Source organism: Bubalus kerabau, chromosome 2 (assembly GCF_029407905.1).
Source record: "Bubalus kerabau isolate K-KA32 ecotype Philippines breed swamp buffalo chromosome 2, PCC_UOA_SB_1v2, whole genome shotgun sequence".
NCBI lineage: Eukaryota > Metazoa > Chordata > Mammalia > Artiodactyla > Bovidae > Bubalus > Bubalus kerabau.
This window is the reverse complement of record NC_073625.1, coordinates 49902187-49921289: the sequence shown is the minus strand read 5'-3', so window position 1 is coordinate 49921289 and position 19103 is coordinate 49902187. Positions and strand designations below refer to the sequence as shown.

General features: G+C 49.7%; 1 protein-coding gene across 1 annotated transcript in view; it reads left to right on the top strand.

Moving 5' to 3' along the window:
* HUNK (hormonally up-regulated Neu-associated kinase) overlaps positions 1 to 19103 on the top strand; it is a 129627-nt gene that overhangs the window by 105626 nt on the left and 4898 nt on the right. Inside the window, exons 8-10 of the mRNA XM_055567695.1 lie at positions 2795 to 2878; positions 10184 to 10231; positions 15928 to 16108. Coding sequence (XP_055423670.1) covers positions 2795 to 2878; positions 10184 to 10231; positions 15928 to 16108 — 313 coding nt within the window. The remainder of the gene's footprint in view (positions 1 to 2794; positions 2879 to 10183; positions 10232 to 15927; positions 16109 to 19103) is intronic.

The following is a 19103-nucleotide window of genomic DNA, read 5'->3' as shown; positions in this document are numbered from 1 at the left end:
AATATGCACATATTGTCGATACAACTTTTTCACTCATATGGGCTCCAGGTCACACCATTTAGAGACCACCATGCTAGAGACAAGCAGTTCTCAAGTAAAAGGGACAGAGGAGGGTCACACACTGATTTTCTTTTTGAAATAATGAATGCCACTCAAATATGAGTTTTAAAAAGTGTTTGCAGGAAACTGCCTATAACGTTCATGATTCCACATGTTTAAAGGGTGACACTGTACTTTCCTAAGCATATTCCTTCTCTCAGCAGAATCAGTGCTCCGAATACTGATCGGTAAGATAGAGGGGCTTTTGTGTTAAAAAATAGTTTCTTGCATCTACCTCTGTAGAGACCCAGTTACTCACACTCTTAAACAATCACGGGGCTCATCCCAAGTAAGAGACATTTGTGTGAAGCTCTTGGGCTGTGTCCTGCCTTCTCCAGGTGTCTTGCCATCTTCTGTGATCACTCAGCATCAGAGCTGCAAATGTTGCAGGGTGGCAAAGCTTTGTGGTTTTGTCTACTGAGAAGCTGGAGTAGGAAATGGCAACCCACCGCGGTATTCTTGCTTGGGAAATCCCATGGACAGAGGAGCCTGGAGGGCTACAGTCTATTGAGGCGCAAAGAGTGGACATGACTAAGTGACTGAGCACGTGCGTGCACACACACACACACCCCCACACACACTGCTGAGAAGTTCCTGGTAGAAGCTAACATAGTTCTAACAGGGGATGGTTCTTATTTTATTGTCTGTTTCACACTTAACCCTTAAATCACAGGACATAGATGGTCTGAGAACCAGTGTCTAGGTGGGTGACTGCTTTTAAGAGTGAATTATTCCCCACAATGGTCCCATCACTTCATGGGAAATCGATGGGGAAACAGTGGAAACAGTGTCAGACTTTATTTTTTGGGGCTCCAAAATCACTGCAGATGGTGATTGCAGCCATGAAATTAAAAGACGCTTACTCCTTGGAAGGAAAGTTATGACCAACCTAGATAGCATATTCAAAAGCAGAGACATCACTTTGCCAACAAAGGTCCGTCTAGTCAAGGCTATGGTTTTTCCAGTAGTCATGTATGGATGTGAGAGTTGGACTGTGAAGAAAGCTGAGTGCCGAAGAATTGATGCTTTTGACCTGTGGTGTTGGAGAAGACTCTTGAGATTCCCTTGGACTGCAAGGAGATCCAACCAGTCCATTCTAAAGGAGATCAGCCCTGGGATTTCTTTGGAAGGAATGATGCTGAAGCTGACACTCCAGTACTTTGGCCACCTCATGGGAAGAGTTGACTCATTGGAAAAGACTTTGATGCTGGGAGGGATTGGGGGCAGGAGGAGAAGGGGACGACAGAAGATGAGATGGCTAGATGGCATCACCGACTCGATGGATGTGAATCTGAGTGAACTCCGGGAGTTGGTGATGGACAGGGAGGCCTGGCGTGCTGTGATTCATGGGGTCGCAAAGAGTCAGACACGACTGAGCAACTGAACTGAACTGAACTGAACTGATTGCCCACAAATAACTATAGCTAGTCCACTCAGTAATTTCCATGCAAGGCTAATTTAATTGTACCCAAGGCACTGTCCCAGTTATTAATATCATTAACCAATTACTAACAACCATATATAATTTTGAAAGGGCAACCAGTGAACTAAAAAGTAAAATATTATACTTTAATTGCCATTTCTCCCTTCTCCCTTGATTCTTGCTTCCTCTTTCTAAAACCTAGATGCATAGATTTTAATTTGGAGAGCCTGTAAAGGCCTTCTGGGAATATTTGTTGACTGATTCATTAATCAGTCATTTAATTTCAGCTGTCGCCAGAGAGGACTGCACCTAAATTGTACCCCTAGGCCATCTTAGGTGTGGTTATATATCTTCTTCTTTAAGCTATATTATGAATTGCTGTGATTTTTATTGGGGTGGGGAGCAGGAACTAAGGCTGTTTTTTTATACTTGAAGTCCAGTTGATAGAGTGTTGTGTTAGTTTCATGTCCACAGCAAAGTGATCCAATTATACCTATATATATATATATATTCTTTTTCAGATTATTTTCCATTGTAAGTTTTTATAAGACATCAAATATAGTTAGTTCCCTGTGCTATATAGTAGGTCCTTGTTATTTATCCATTTTAGACCTGTTTTTATTTTTTAGGTTAATTAATTTATTTTTGGTTGCACTGGGTCCGTGTCACTTCACGTAAGCTTTTCTCTACCTGCGGTACACGGGCTTCTCATTGTGGTGCTTCTCTTGTTGCAGAGGACGGGCTCTAGAGCACAGCTTTAGTAGTTGTGGTTGCAAGGGTTTAGTTGCCCCATAGCTTGTGGGATCTTCCTGGACCAGGGATTGAACCCATGTCCCCTGTATTGGCGGGTGGATTCGTATCCACTGCGCCACTAGGGAAGTTCTTAGGCCTGTTTTTATATAAGCAAGACCTGCATCCCGTTCAGTAGTTCCATAAAGTGAGCTGTCCTCCCCAGCTCACATACTCGGTCTCTGAGCTCACGTCTTAGCGTGGCCTTCGTCGCACAGATGAAAGAGCGGAGGTGCGGCAGGGGCAGTGGCGTGCCCAGGGCCACCAAGCCCTTTTCTGGCAGAGCCAGGAAGCTGGGTCCTGCCTCTCCCCATGCTCCTGCGGGCTGTCCTCGGAGGAGTCTCTGCACTGCTCTTCAGTGCCCTGCCAAACGCATTCTGTTGTTTCTCAGCCAAGCGCTGGCTTAAAAATTAATGATTGCTTGATAGACATTCCTATTTTCCAAGAGTTAAGCCAGGCTTTTTTTCTTTTCTTCTCCGGTAGAAATCTGACTTCCAGGACAGCATCTGCTACAAGACCCAGCTCTACCAGATAGACAGGTGCAGGCCCACCAAGGAGCCCTATGAGGTGAGTGGCTCCCCAGAGCAAAACCCAGGACCTCTTAGGAAGAGTGGATTTCCCTTATGGGAAGAGGACTGGAAAGGAAGCCAGTTGTTGTGGGACATGGAAGTAGCCAGAGACAAATACTTACTCGCTTTCCTGAGCCCTTAAGAAATGGCTTACCTTGATGGCTCAGATGGTAAAGAATCTGCCTGCAATGCTGGAAACCTGGGTTCAGTCCCTGGATGGGGAAGATCCCCCGGAGAAGGGAATGGCTACCCACTCCAGTATTCATGCCTAGAGAATACCACGGACAGGGGAGCCTGGCAGGCTACAGTCCCTAGGGTTGAAAAGAGATGGACACAACTGAAGCGACTCACACTTTCACTTTGTAAGAAACGGCTTACAGAGGGGCCGCTGTTGTTCAGTCTCCAGACTGTGGTTCTCAGCTGTGGTCATATGGTAGAATCCCCAGGGGGCATTTCAACTTGTGAATGCCTGGGCCACACCTCAGACCCATTCCATCGGAACTCAGGGGGCAGGAGTGGGGCGGGGGTCGATGTTTTCTGTTTGTTTTTTTTTTTTTGCTGCACCATGTAGCATGTGAGGGATCTTAGTTCCCCGACCAAGAATTGAACCCATGCTTCTTGCAGTGGAAGCACGGAGTCCTAACCACTGGACTGCCAGGGAAGTCCCAAATCCGGGGACCAGTATTTTTTAAAGCTCACTGGAGGATTCCCAATGGAGTCACAGTTGGAATCTACTGTCAGATCGCCAAAAGATAAAAATGAGATGCTGAAAGACATGTGTATGTAACACTTGGCATCAGGAGAAGAAAGTAAGGAAGGTGAGGATTGGGAAAAAGGATCAGGAGTGAACCTTTCCAGTCTGCTGTCCCTGGCGACCTGATGCTACCTAGGACGTACCTGAGAGAAAATACCGAGATTCTTTGGTTTCAGAGTAAAGACTAGTATCGTATTATCCCAAATTCGGACCCCAAATCCGTGTTTGTTAAGAGATGGTGCTAGCATCTCCAGATCCAGGGCCTGGAGCACAGGGTGAGGGTCCCCCACCCCAGGACCCCTCATTCACTGTTCTGTCCAGTGGGGGCTCCCTTGCCTGCTCAGGGATTTCCCATAGAATGTGGAGCCCGCTGGGCTGTGCTTCATCGTGGCAGGAGAAAGCAAGTGGGACGTGGCCCAGACCATGCAGTGATACAGGTGACAGGGTTGCTGAGCTGCCGTGTGTGAATGAAGCCGCCCTGAGCATCAAGGCGGGGCTGGGGTAAGCAGCTGGGTTGGGAAGGGGAGGCTGATCACTCTAGACAGAGCCTGGGGGATGGCATGATTCAAGCAGGCAGAGAAGAGGAGATGCTGATGACAGGAACGAGTGAAGGTCCTCAGGCAGCCGGAGACCCAGAAGGGAAGGATGTTGGGGAGGACATGGGAAAGGTCAAGTATAAAATGGCCCGTGGTGACAGCTGAGCAGCTGCTTGTCGTGGAGGAAGTGGAAGGGCAGAGAAGAGATTGCCTGGATTTTGGGGGAGTGAAGACGGTAAGCATAGATCTCTCTCTGGATGATGCTGGTGATGAATGGCGAGGGGGGGACATGACCACCTCTGCTTGAAGGATGCACGGGGTTGGGAAGGAGTCAGGGTCGGGGGCAGAGGAAGGAAGCACAGTGGAGGGTGGGGACGGACAGGCATTCGGAGCAACCCAGGTGGGGTCTAGCCCTGACCCTGGGCTGAAGGCCCCCTTCCTCTGAGACTGTGAGGCTCCAGCATGGTGAGGGTGGAGATGAGCCTTTGGTGGGGTGGGTTGTGTGGGTTGGTTCTGGGCAGGAAGCACATGCACAGCTTTTGGGTTGTGAGAGGAAGATCAGAGACGGTGAAGGGCTAGACACCCCCGAGCTCCAGACCCCACCGGCCAATTGCCAAATCTCCTCTTTCAGGAATGTAGGTCTCCAACGCAGCACACAGGAACCAACCCCACAGCAGCCCTCCTGCCCTGCCCCTGTTCTCTGTCTCCAAATGGCGGCCTTGCCCTCAATCCTGGGCAGAGGACTTTTTATTCCTTTCCCTCACCCCCAAGAGCTTCCCAGGTGGCTCAGGGATGAAAAATCTGCCTGAAATGCGGGAGACGCAGGTTCGATCCCTGTGTCGAGAAAAATCCCCTGGAGAAGGAAATGGCAACCCAGTCCAATATTCTTGCCTAAAAAAAAAAAAAATCCCATGGACAGAAGAGCCTGGTGGGCCACAGTTCATGGGGTCGCAAAGAGTTGGACGTGACCGAGTGACTGAGCATGCACATGGCAAGTTCACCCCTAAGAGCCAGTCTGTCACCACGTTCTGCCAGCTTGACTCCTGGAGCTGCCCAGCCCCATCCTCCCGCCCTGGTCCAGCCTCCAACACCTCTTGCGTGGACCTCAGCCACAGCCTCCTAACTATCCCCTCTTCGTCAGCATGAATGCAGTCATGACTACACGCGGTCCGCACACAGGGCAGAGTGAGCTATTCACACTCAGATGAGACCGTATTGCTTCCCTGCTCGAAGCCTTCAAAGGCTTCTTCCCCATGGAAGACGAACTGTGACGTGGCCACCGTGTCCCAGATCGGACTGGCTTCTGCCGGCAAGTCCAACCTTATCTTTTAGCTACCCCTACCCCCACCCCCACCACCCTGCTTCTTGCCCTTATTATTATTATTATTATTTTTAATTTTCATTTGGTCACTCCCTGAGGCACGTGGGATCTTAGTTCCCCAACCAGAGATGGAACCCGTGGCCCCTGCATTGGAAGTGCAGAGTCTTAACCACTGGACCACCAGGGACATCCCCCTGCTTCTTGCTTCATGCTCAGTCCCATGGGCCTTCAGACTTCTGTGCTCTCTTGGTTTCCAGGGCTGTACACACCCTGTTCTCTTCCAGAATGTTCTCCCGATCTCTCTCTGCTGAGTTAATCTCTGTCTTCAGATGCGACGGCAGGGTCATGTCCTCATCAGTTCGGTTCAGTCACTCAGTCGTGTCTGACTCTTTGAGACCCCATGAATCACAGCACGCCAGGCCTCCCTGTCCATCACCAACTCCCAGAGTTCACTCAAACTCACGCCCATCGGGTCGGAGATGCCATCCAGCCATCTCATCCTCTGTCTTCCCCTTCTCCTCCTGCCCCCAATCTCCCCCAGCATCAGGGTCTTTTCCAGTGAGTCAACTCTTCGCATGAGGTGGCCAAAGTACTGGAGTTTCAGCTTCAGCGTCAGTCCTTCCAATGAATACCCAGGACTGATCTCCTTTAGAATGGACTGGTTGGATCTCCTCACAGTCCAAGGGACTCTCAACAGTCTTCTCCAACACCACAGTTCAAAAGCATCAATTCTTCTGCACTCAGCTTTCTTCACAGTCCAACTCTCACATCCATACATGACCACTGGAAAAACCATAGCCTTGACTAGATGGACCTTTGTTGGTAGAGTAATATCTCTGCTTTTGAATATGCTATCTAGGTTGGTCATAACTTTCCTTCCAAGGAGTAAGCATCTTTTAATTTCATGGCTGCAATCACCATCTGCAATGATTTTGGAACCCCAAAAATAAAGTCTGACACTGTTTCCACTGTTTCCCCCGCCTATCTGCCATGAAGTTATGGGACCAGATGCCATGATCTTAGTTTTCTGAATGTTGAGCTTTAAGCCAACTTTTTCACTCTCCTCTTTCACTTTCCTCATGGACCCCTGCTATTCTCTGACCTCTGCCTTTGGGTTGCATCTCTCCAGTGCAGGCTGTCACACACCTCCTGCCTCCTGGGGCTGATCCCCTGGATGAGGTTCTGTTTCTTCTGGGATGATTTGATTCTCATCTCTCTCCTACTCTGGTCTATGAATTCCTTAAGAGGAGGGAAGGCGTCCCTGTTATTTATTTCTTTGACAGCTCTAGGTCTTAGTTTTAGCGTTAGTTGCCCTGCAGCACGTGGCATCTTAGTTCCCCAACCAGGGATCAGACCCGAGTTCCCTGCATTGGGCTCTTAACCACTGGACCATCAGGAGGGTCCCTGGGACAGCATCCCTTTTGTTCCTCACAATGTCTCCAGAACCTGCATGATGGCTGGCTCACAATAGAGGCTTAATAAATATTTGAAGAAATGAAATAATCAAGTGGACCTTGGCCTGAGTCTCAGAAAATGGAATTGGGTCAGCGTCTTGGGAAGGTCGAACATTCCAGTGGGACACCTAGCTTGGTTAAAGTAGGGGGACCACCTGCATGACAGCATTCAAATCGAATTACCATCCCTTGATGGCCATGCCCTTATGGGAGGGACCTCTTACAGTCACTTGCACTGGCGGTGGTCACCTCGGCTGGGGTTCAGGGGATACAGAAGTCGCCATTAGGCTCCCCTGCCTCTTGTTTGACTCTTTAGGGCCTCAGGTAATAATGCAAACTTATATGTGCCACATCCCCTAAGTGTGTATCCTAGGCGGCCTCTAAGCCACTCGGCTGGTGTCCATGTCCTTGGTTGCCCTGGTACCCGACACTGCTTTTGTGCTCGAAAGTATCAGAGCCACGATGTGAAAGGGGCCTCTTTTTTTTTTTTCATCTAGATTATTTTTCTAGCTGCTTATTGCATTTGGCCTGAAAACACATGGTAAGCGTTTTAAAACATTTTTTGCAATATTTAATGGTTAGAGTTGCAATAGAAACGCTAATGGGGAAACAGCATTTCAATTTTCTAGTTTCCATTTGTTTTCTCCAAACCGCAGAGATACTTGAGCTAATTAAATTACAGGCTCTGGCTAGATGACCCAGCTCCTCTCCGTTGGAACCTAGCAAAGTGGAATGGGGCCAGCTAGAAAAAGTGGTGAGAAAGGCTGAAAGAGGCCAGATTCTCCAGGGAGAGCCCACTCTCGGCCTCTGTGGGCTTTAGCCCAGCTGGTCCAGGAGGAGAAGCAGAGGGGATGGGTGGTGTGAACAGGAACAGCGGAGTGAAGTTCAAGGTTGTACACGAGTGGGCTAGGGGGTGGCTCTGGGGCCGTGTCTGGGCATTGAGGGCAAGTGTTGGCCTCTTTCTTCTTCTGGATCCCAGTTCTTTTTCTCCTAGGAAACAGAGGAGCTGACTTAAGCAGAAAACACTTCCCTCTCAGGATTCTAGTGCAATCATGGTATGACCTTGCCACTTTCTCCCCGTCTTCTTACTGTAGCAGGCAGAGATCACGTCTGGAAAAGGGAGACCCTTGTCTAACCTTGGGGAAAAGGGAAACCCTTGTCCCACCTTGGGCTAATGCCCCAGAGACTCCTTTTCCTAAAAGAGAGGTCCAGAGAGGTGGGGGTCGGGGGGCGCCATGGAGGGGCATGGCAGGGCACTCATCACTAGTAAACTGGCTCAGTAAAACCATAGAGAGCCGGAAGCCAGTGTGGTTCAAGTCTTGAAAAATAATGCTGATATGTAGCAAAATGTCACTTAGAAATACGAGGGCTTTTCTGCGGTATCCAAGTAACACTGCAGTTTTGGAAGTTAAGTCATCCAGACAGTGGCAGAGGGACTGTAGGAGTCTGCGAGGGCTCCCATCACAAAGTCCCACAAACCAAGTGGCTTAAACCAGGGGTCCCCCATCTCCGGAATCTAATGCCTGATGATCTGAGGTGGGGCTGATGTAATCATAATAGAAATGAAGTGAGCAGTAGAAGTGATGCGCTTGAATCATCCCCAAACTATCTCCCACTCCAGTCTCTGGAAAAATGGTCTTCCATGGAACCATCTCCCAGTGCCCCTGGGGACTGCTGGGTTAGACAAAAGAAATGTGTCATCTCTTGGTTTGGGAGTCCAGAAGGTCAAGGTCGTGGTATCTGCAGGACTGATTCCCTCTGAGGATGGTGAGGGAGAATCTTTCATGCCTCCTAGCTCCTGGTGGATGCCAGCAGTCTTCAGTATTCACGGGCTTGTAGGAGCATCCCCCTGATCACTGCCTTCACCTTCACGTGGCATTCTCTGTGTGTGCGTCCATGACCAGTTACCCCCTTTCTGTAAGGATTCGGTCACACTGCACTAGAACCCACTCTGATGATCTTGACTTGATCACCTCTGAAAAGGTAACACCAGGAAGAGGTTCCATCTCAAAGGCCAAGGAGAGCGAGCTTTCACACTCCCCCCTGTACCTCCTGCCAGGCTTCAGAGGGGATGGGATGGGCCTGTCCTGACCGTGTCTTCAAGTAAAGCTGCATTCTGAGGTCTAGGGGTTAGGACTCTAACATCTGAATTTGGGGGAATGTGAAGAAATGTGGGCTTCCCAGGTGACTCAGTGGTAAAGAACCCACTTGCCCAGCAGGAGATGCAGGAGATGTGGGTTCGATCCCTGGGTTGGGAAGATCCCATGGAGAAGGAAATGGCAACCTACTCCAGTGTTCTTGCCTGGGAAATTCCATGGACAGAGGAGCCTGGCAGGCTGCAGTCCATGGGGTCACAAAGAGTTGGACACAACTGAGCAACTAAGCCACCACCGCCATCGTAATTAAATGCATAATGGGAACTACAAGTTTAAAGGTAAAATATTACAGTATTTTCTTTGTGTCATTTCAAAATCTGGTCACATTGAAAGAAAACTTTTTTAAAATTTATGTTACTTTTGGCTACAGCGGGTTTTGGTTGTCGTGCCCAGGCTTTCTCTAGTTGCGATGACCAGGGGCTACCCTTCACTGTGGTGTGTGGGCTTCTCACTGCAGTGGTTTCTCTCGCTGTTGAGCACAGGCTTTAGTTGTTACGGTTCATGGGCCTGAGATCTCGCGGGTTTCAGTAGTTGTGGCCCATGGGCTCAGTTGCTCCAAGCCATGTGGAATCTTTCCAGATCAGGGATTGAACCCGTGTCTCCTGCACTGGCAGGCAGATTCTTATCCACTGGACCACCAGGGAAGTCCTGCACGAATTTTAACAATCAAGTTTAGAATTAAGTCTCTGCTGTGGTAAATCAGAACTGTGGTTGCCTTTGGGGACAGGAAGAGAATGTGGGAACGAGGGACTTCTGGGTGTTGGCTGGGTTTTGTTTCTTGATCTGGGTGCCGTTTTCACGCGTGCTCTTGTTGACTGAGAAAACCGAGTCAACGCCTTACTCGTCATCAAAGCACCCCTCCGTCATGTGTCCTAGACTTCAATATAAACCTTACCTAGAAGATCTCTCCAGGGCAGGAATTAGGGCATCTGCCGCCTGCTTCTGGGGCAGTTTGGTTTCTTGTCTGCAAACACTGAGATGGGTAACCCTCAACCAGAGCTGCAGGTGGGGAGGGGTGAGTTTAGGGAATAAACAACAAGTGTAGCTTCTTGAATTGTTGAAAAATGCTGGGTTTTTTGCAGGCCTCCCTGGACACCTGGACAAGAGACCTTGAATTTCATGCTGTGCAGGTAAGAAATTGGGGGGGAGGTTCTGATGGATTAGACAGAGTCCTCCAGAAAAATGGAATCAATAGTGTGTGTGTGTGTGTGTGTGTGTGTGTGTGTGTGTGTGTGATGCATGGACACCCAGGGAAGAGTTTATGTTTCAGCTCCAGTCCCAAGTCTTCTGAAGGCAGAATTCCTTCTATCCCAGGACACTTCAGTCTTCTCTCTCTTGTTTTTTTTAAATTAAATTTATTTTTAATCAAAGGATATTTGCTTTACACTATTGTGTAGGTTCCCGCCAAACATCTTCTCTTAAGCCCTTCAACTGATTGCCCAAGACCCACCCGGATTGTGGAGGACAAGCTGCTTTACTCAAAAGCCTAGCAATTTAAATGTCATTCTTATCTAGCACAAACCTTCACCACAAACTGTAGACTGGTGTTTGACCAGACACTGGGTGCCCTGGCCTAGCCAACTTGACACATGAAAGTCACCATTGCATATGACCCTGAAGATTAGTGAATCGCTGCCCAGAGCTCCAGAGTCTGCACACCCCTCATCCTGTCCTCAATTCAGACATGCAGAATCCTATTATAAGTGGATTTGTCAGAATCCCCTCAGATCAGATCAGCTTTCTCTGTGTGTGTGCTAAGTCACTCAGTCATGTCGGACTCTTTGACCCTATGAACTGTACCCCACCAGGCTTCTCTGTCCATGGGATTCTCCAGGTACTGGAGTGGTTGCCATGCCCTCTTCCAGGGAATCTTCTCAACCCAGGGATCAAGCCCATGCATGTCTCCTGCATTGGCAGGCATGTTCTTCATGTTCTTTACCACTAAGCCACCTGTGTAGTTGACTTTTTTTAAATTCATCTTGCTATAACAACAAACTTGGCTGTACATTTGTGTTTCTACCTGTAAAGAAGTGGGGTTTAGAACAGTCCACGGCTTCCCAGTTCAGTGGCCTAATTTATGGACCAAGCCCTTTGTATTCTGAACTCATTTGTTTATTTCCTATGGCAGAATCAGGCCTCTGTGGCTTCCCTTATGTAAGGGGCTTGGGCCTGTGCTCAGTCGCTACATCGTGTCTAACTCTTTGCAACCCCATGGACTATAGCCTGCCAGGCCCCTTTGTCTGTGCGGATTCTCCAGGCAAGAATACTGGAGTGGGTTGCCACGTCCTCCTCCAGGTTCAGTTCAGTTCAGTCGCTCAGTCGTGTCCGACTCTTTGCGACCCCATGGACTGCAGCACGCCAGGCCTCCCTGTCCATCACCAATTCCCGGAGTTTACCCAAACCCACGTCCATCAAGTCGGTGATGCCATCCAACCATCTCATCCAGGTTAGGATCTTCCTAACCCAGGGATTGAACCCACATCTCCTACATCTCCTGCATTGGCAGGTGGATTCTTTACCACTGAACCACCAGGGAAGTCTGGGTCTGCATATTCAAGGCATCCAGTTTTTTTGAAAAACATCCATGCATATGTGTGGTGGTTGGAAAATGGTTTAAAGAGAAGAGGCTGTTTTGTGTGGGGTTTGCTTGCATCGGGGGCCTCTGGTTTCCTCCTGGATCCGCCTTGGAGGGTATGGACTGAGCATGAGGGGGCAGAGAAGACCCCTGAAGCTTCAGCTCCACCACCCGCCCTTAGGCACATGCGGATGAAGAGCACAATGCCCACCCATGAGAATCAGAGGGAGACCGAAGAGGCCTGCAGGCAGCCAGTGTTGCTAGGTGGGGTGTGCAGGAGTGGGTGCAGGCATGTCGAAGGGGGAACATAATTAGTCCTTCTGAAGATCTGTTTCTGTTACATAAGGCAATTTAGCATCCTTCTCCCTGGGAAATCTCTTTTGGAGAAAATAGGCCATGCAAATGAAAATGGTAGAATTGGAAAATCGGTCGCATTTATGAACCTCTGCTTGGAAGACATGAAGATGGCTGCTTGTAAACAAGTCAGTTTCCTGAGGGGTCACCAGGACAGATCCAGGGCATTGTTCCCCACCCCCAAGGAGCAGATGGGCAGTAAACTCTTGGCATCTCCCTAGAAACCCGTCACTATGAAGTCATCTGTTCTTTCAGGCTGAGAAGAATGCTCTGGGGGTGGGGGAGAGGATGGGGGTAGTTTGGAGGAAGTACCACGCTGCGAAAGATTGAGGGCAGGAGGAGAAGGGGACGACAAGGGATGATATGGTTCGATGGCATCACCGACTCAATGGACATGAGTTTGAAGGACATGTTGAAGGACACGAAGCCTGGCATGCTGCAGTCCATGGAGTCGCAAAGAGTTGGACACAACTGAGCGACTGAACAACACCAAGGTGCAGGATCGACAGGGCAATGTGAGTAAGGTTCCCCAGACTCTGGTCCTAAATCCACGTCCCCTCTCTTCTGTCCCCATCGTGGGCTTTCTTGTTGTTGTTGTTCAGTAGCTCGGTCGTGTCTGATTCTTTGTGACCCCATGAACTGCGGCACAGTTCCTTGTTCACTATCTCCCAGAGTTTGCTCAGACTCATGTCCATTGAGTTGATGGTGCCATCCAACCATCTCATCCTCTGTTGCCCACTTCTCCTGCCATCCATCTTTCCCAGCATCAGGGGCTTGTCCAATGAGTCAGCTCTGCTCATTGCCAAAGATCCCTTTGTGGGTTTCAGGAGAGATTTCTAGAGCCAACCTTGATCTCGTCCTACGGAGAACTCTCACATCTTGGATACCCTTGGTTCATGAGCTCTGTCTGGGTGGTGATACTGGCCCCCCTGAAAGTTTGCATCTTGATCCTTTATCTTTGAGAAGCCACAGAGAGTTAGAAAGGAGCTGAGATGAACCCAGGAGGCTGCCGGCAGGAGCCCTCTGAGAGTAGGAAATGCAGGGTAGCCCAAAGGAAGATGTACTCACTGTCCTAAAAAAAGGGGGGCAATGTGGGGGTTGTGAGTGGTGGGGGGCGGGGGAACTCCAGTTTTATTTTTTCTTCCAAATATTGTTTTACAATGTATCACAAAAGTGCATTTTATTTCTATTTTCTTGTTTAAGGTGTTATCAGGTAGAACTGATGAGTTTGCTCGTAAAAACATAGAATGGAGCCAGACTTTGGGATGGAATTCTGCCAGACTTTTTGGGACAGGCCGTTTGTTGCTTGGGGAGAGGCTGGGGATGGTGAAAGTTCATTCTTCTTTGCTGTAGAGCAGAGGGCCTGTTGGTGTTTGATAGAAAGAGGGAGAGGGAGGCGGTGGAGAATTGCTCTTGGCCTTGACCTGGAGCGGATGCCCCGCCCTCCGCTCTGCCCTTCATAGCATCCTGCTTATGGTCTCATCTGTAGCATCCTGGATGCCCTGGACTACAGTGTGGTCCCTGCCCCAGCCAGTCGCTGTGCCTAGCCTTTCTCTCTGCCACCAGAACAAGCCTGGCCCTGCTCCATCTTCCAGAGGGCAGTGTGGAGTCAAGGGTTAAGAACACATCGACTTTCAGGGAGGGCTGCGAAAATCTGAGTTGCTGTCAGGCTCCTGGGTGAATTCTTTTTTTTTTTTTTTTTTAAATGAAGTATAGTTGATTTACAGTGTTGTGCCCATGTCTGCCGTACAGCCAAGTGACTCTGTTATACATGTGTATGCATCCCTATTTTTGACTATTCTTTTCCACTATGGTTTATCACAGGATGTTGAATATAGTTCCCAGTGCTCAACGGTAGGCCCTTGTTCATCCATCCTGCATGTAGCAGTTTGCATCTTCCAACCCCCAAGTGCCACTCCATCCCTCCGCCCCGCCCTCCCCTTGGTAACCACAGGTGTATCTCTATGAGTCTCTTTCTGTTTTGTACATAGGTTCACTTGTGCCCTGTTCTGGGTTCCACATATAAGTGACATCCTGTGGTACCTGTCTTTCTCTTTCTGGCTCGCTTCACTGAGGATGAGAGTCTCTAGTTGCATCCGTGTTGCTGCAAGTGGCCTTCTCTTTTCACAGCTGTGTAGTGTCCGTCGAGTGTATGTAGCCACATCTTCTGTATCCACTCATCTGTCGACAGACGTTTAGGGTGTTTGCAGGCCTGGGCTGTTGTGAATAGTGCTGCTGTGAACACAGTGGTGCATCTTTTTGAATTGTCTGGGTGTATCTAGCTACTGCAGGCACCTCTGGAAGAGCGGATAACAGGATTTGCCTCATCAGGGGCCATGCTCTTAGCGTAGTGTCTGACGTTCCAAGCATCCTCAGTGAAGCTGGTGGTGGCTGATAAGACGCTGGTGAAGGTGTTTGCAGGAGCTTCACCTCTGCCTTCGTCCTGCCCACCCGCCCATGGGGGGCGCGAGCCACCTCAGCCGAGGGCTGGGCTCCCAGCAGCTGCTGCCCTGAGGTGGCACTCGAGGCTGGGGTGCGTGCCCCCACATCCAATTTCTCTTCTGCCATCTTTCCCACTCAAAACCTGGACACAATGAACCCCAATCCAGAAAGGCTTTGAAAATCCTTGTTAGAAAGGGCTACCCAAGTGCAAGGGGATGTTTCCTTGAGAAGCTTTTCAACAGCATCCATGAAAAATAGATGAGCTTTCTTGAATTGCAAATGTTCTTAAGGTTTAAGGCAAAAAATGTGAAAACTGGTCTCTTCCCCCCCACACCCCCACTCCTGGTGAGGTCAGGGATTCGGTTGCCTCTGTTTGACAGTAAACATCAAACAGTCTTTAGGCCAGAAGAAAGCTTCTTCCTTGTGGCATCACCCTTCCCAGAAGCTTGAACCCAATTAATTTTAATTCAGTTCTGTTTCCACTGGCTTTTTTGTTTTTGTTTTTAATGTTTCAATAACTATTTGATAAGCTTTCTCTCCATGCCTGGCTTCATGCCAGAGGCTGTGGGGTTGAAGATGTATAAAACAGTCAAATTCACTCCCATCAGAGGGATTATAATTGAGTTCAATCAGGGCAAGACTTGACAGCACAAATGGCTGAATTGTGCCAATTGAAGTTCACGAGTAAGCGCCCACGTGAGCTCCCCTGGTGGCTCAGTGGTAAAGAATCTGCCTGCAGTGCAGGAGACACGGGCTCAATCCCTGCGTCAGGAAGATCCCCTGGAAGAGGAAATGGCAACCCTCTTCAGTATTCCTGCCTGGAAAATTCCACGGACAGAGGAGCCTGTCAGACTACAATCCATAGGGTCGCAAAGAGTCAGACACAACTGAGTGAGCACACAGCAGAGACATGACTTAGTGACTAAACAACAGGAGCCCACGTGAGCAGAGCAAGACAGGGGTCAGAAATTAACCCAGGCAGGCTCAGGGCTCCATGGGTCGGTCGTCCACCTCCTCGGCTTCACTGAACACATAAACACTGAGGTTATGATGGAGCGCTTTTTGCCTCTGCAAATCCGCTACTTGGGGAGAATCTTAGGACTCTGCTGTAGCTAAGACAGGAGGTTACCAGGAGTCCTCATAGGCTTTACCTCGGTTTGTTCAGCTTGTTCTAGGAAAATGGACCACCCAGGGATATCCTTGCCCTTGTTGGAACATGTCAGAACAGCACAGTGCAGGGAGCTGGGGAACACCGAAGCCCACTGTGGCCCAGAGAGAGGACCGTGGCTTCCCTGGAGTGTCCTCTGGGTCTGGGCGCTTCCTTTGACGCAGCTGAGAGCCTGGTGTTTTAGAAAACTGAGGTTTCTTAACTCTACTTTGATAACTATTCAAAGAGGGATCCTGTTCTGCATTCTTGTGTGCGTCTGAGTACCTATGTTTGCTTCTGATTGGAAGGATAAAAAGCCCAAAGAACAAGAAAAAAGAGGGGATTTTCTTCATCGACCATTTTCCAAGAAGCTGGACAAGAACCTGCCGTCGCACAAACAGCCGTCGGCCTCACTCATCACGCAGATTCAGAGCACCAGGGCCCTGCTCAAGGACCGCAAGGCCTCCAAGCCTGGCTTCCCAGACAAAGGTGGGTCAGCGTGGGGGACTGTCTAGGCCTCTCATGTTCAACTGCGTGGCTGTTGTATATCCCATGCTGGTTTCTGTGTGGGCCCCTGGGACAGACACTACTCCTGTGCCCATGGGAAAGCAGAATTAATGCTTGAGAGGCAACGTGAGAACAAGACCTTGTCCTGACTGCTTGGTGTGGTCCACCTGTGTGGGTGGGATTTGAGAAACCAGAGACGGGGTGGGTGCAGAAATCAGGGTGTAAAGTATTGCAGGAGTAGAGACTGGGGTTCATAGGCTTGTGGGTGCAGAAATCAGGGTGTAAAGTATTACAAGAGTAGAGACTGGGGTGCAGGAGCAGAGATTGGGGTGCAGGAGTAGAGATGGAGTGCAGGAGTAGAGATTGGAGAGCAGGAGCAGAGATGGGGTACAGGAATAGAGATGGGGTGCAGGAGCAGAGATTGGGGTGCAGGAGTAGAGATTGGAGAGCAGGAGCAGAGATGGGGTACAGGAATAGAGATGGGGTGCAGGAGCAGAGATTGGGAGGGATGCTTTTGCAGAAGCAGACGTCAAGGTGAGTGGTACTATGGGAGCAGAGACTGGGGTGCATGGTTTTGTGGGAGAGCAGATACCAGGGTGCATGGCATTGTGGGAGTAGAAACTGGGGTGCTTGGTATTTTATTGAGGTAGCAGAGATTGGGGTGCATAGTATCATGGAGCCAGGCATCAGTGTTCAGTTTTAGGGGGCAGAGATTGAGGTTCAGGAGCAGGGATGGGGCATGCTCTCGTGGGAGCCTTCCCCGAAAAGTACACCCTGAGAGGCAGTGACATGTGGTCCACAGAGTCTGGGCTCTGGGTGGAGGTAGGGTGCTCAAACCCAGCTCTGAGGCTGCTGATGCCCCACGTTCCTCACCCTCTGAGGATCTTTACTGATTCCCTTCCTGGTGAAAAGAAACCTACCTGTCAGAGCTATTGGGTGGATCCAGTGAGATAAGGGCTCCCTTGATGGTTCAGATGGTAAAGATCCCTACATCAGGAAGATCCCCTGGAGGAGGACCCACTCCAGTATTCTTGCCTAGAGAATTCCATGGACAGAAGAGCCTGGCGGGGTACAGTCCATGGGGTCGCAAAGAGTTGGACGCAACTGAGTGATTTACACTTTCACTTTTCACTTCAATGAGAAACACGTGTGGGCTTCTCCTCCTCATTCATCATCCAGCACGTGAGGTAACTGATGGATATGGGTCTCCCTCCTCTGGAGCAGGCATCCAGGGATGCGGAAAGGAGACTTAACACACCCTGAGAGCCTGGAGGGGGCACAGAGAGCCAGGGAGTGAGTGTCCAACTGTGGAGTAGAGGAGCGTTCCCCTTACAGAGGGGGGATGGGAGAGGTGGTGGAGTCCAGCCTTAGATCCCTTTGTTTTAAATGTGAAGAAACTAAGGTTCCAGGAGGGCTCTGGCTGTCTGACGTTAACCAGCAGGAAAGTATACTGTTGTTTTTTCAGTCACAATATCATCTCTGACTCTTTGCTTTGAGACCCCATGGACTGCAGCACGCCAGACTTCCCTGTCCTTCACCATCTCCCGGAGTTTACTCAAACTCATGTCCATTGAGTTGATGCTGCGGTCCAGCCATCTCATCCTCTGTCGCCCCCTTCTCCTCCTGCCTTCAATCTTGCCCAGCAGCAGGGTCTTTCCAGTGACTCAGTTTGTCGCATCAGGTGGCCAGAGTATTGGAGCTTCAGCTTCAGCATCCTTCCAATGAATATTTAGGGTTGACTTCCTTTAGGATTGACTGATTTGATCTCCCTGTAGTCCAAGGGATTGTCAAGAGTCTTCTCCAGCATCACAGTTCAAAAGCATCAATTCTTCGTTGCTCAGCTTTCTTTATAGTCCAACTCACACATCCATACGTGACTACTGGAAAAACCATAGCTTTGACTAGACAGACCTTTGTTGGCAAAGTACTGGGGACGTTCAAAACAGTAGCATGGGTCTTTCTGACTCTAGGAGGGACCAGCTGTCACCCAGGGAAGAGCAAATCTACTTGGTTCCATTTCATTCTGCAGGCGTCAGGAAGGCAGGGGCCCCACTGGAGAGACTGGGCTTGTCCCTCCTTGGGAGACCTTCCTTCCTGGCTTTGGAACCAGCAGTGAATCCGGGCCCTCAACAATGGCATCCTGTGGGTTCCCCGAAGGAAGGTCTAGGTAGTAGCTGCATATTTGGGGTTAACTTTGTAGCAGGCCTCCCTGGTGGCTCAGATGGTAAAGCGTCTGCCTACAAGACGGGAGACCCAGGTTTGATCCCTAGGTCAGGAAGATCCCTTTGGAGAAGCAAATGGCAACCCACTCTAGTATTCTTGCTTGGAAAATTCCATGAATGGAGGAGCTTGGGGGAGCTACAGTCCATGGGGTCGCAAAGAGTCGGACATGACTGAGCAACTTCACTCACTTACGTAGCCCCAGAGGCTACATAAGAGTCTGTTCCTTGGTTCTTTCCTGGGCCAGCTGTCATCTGTTCCTTTGCATTTTGCCTTTGTCCTGGGATTTGGGAGTCTGTGCCGAGAAGCGCTGAGGATCCTGTGTTAACTGTTCACACTGACCACTCATGGGGTGGCGGGCACTGCTTCAGCTCTTACCTCAGCCCATGAGATCATTCTCACTCCCATTTCTAGAGATGAGGAAATAGCACAGAGAGTTCTCCAAAGTCAGGGAGCTGGTAAGTGATGGAATCCAGATTTCCAGCCCAGCAGCCTAGCTCTAGAGCTTTCTCTGCTGACCAGGGTAGCTGACTCCCTCCCGGGAAGGATGGGGTAAGGAAGAGCCAGCCGACATGCCTATCGCTCTGGCAGGGTGACTGCCCTTCTTGCTGGGGACCATGCAGGGTCTGAGTCTCTGCCCCGGGGCTGACTCTGGGGTGGGAATAAATAGGGTGCCTGTGGGAGGTATCCTGCCAGTATTTACACCTCTAGGCAAACAGAGGAAGCAGAAAAGGGTGGAGGGAGAAGCTGGGCTGCA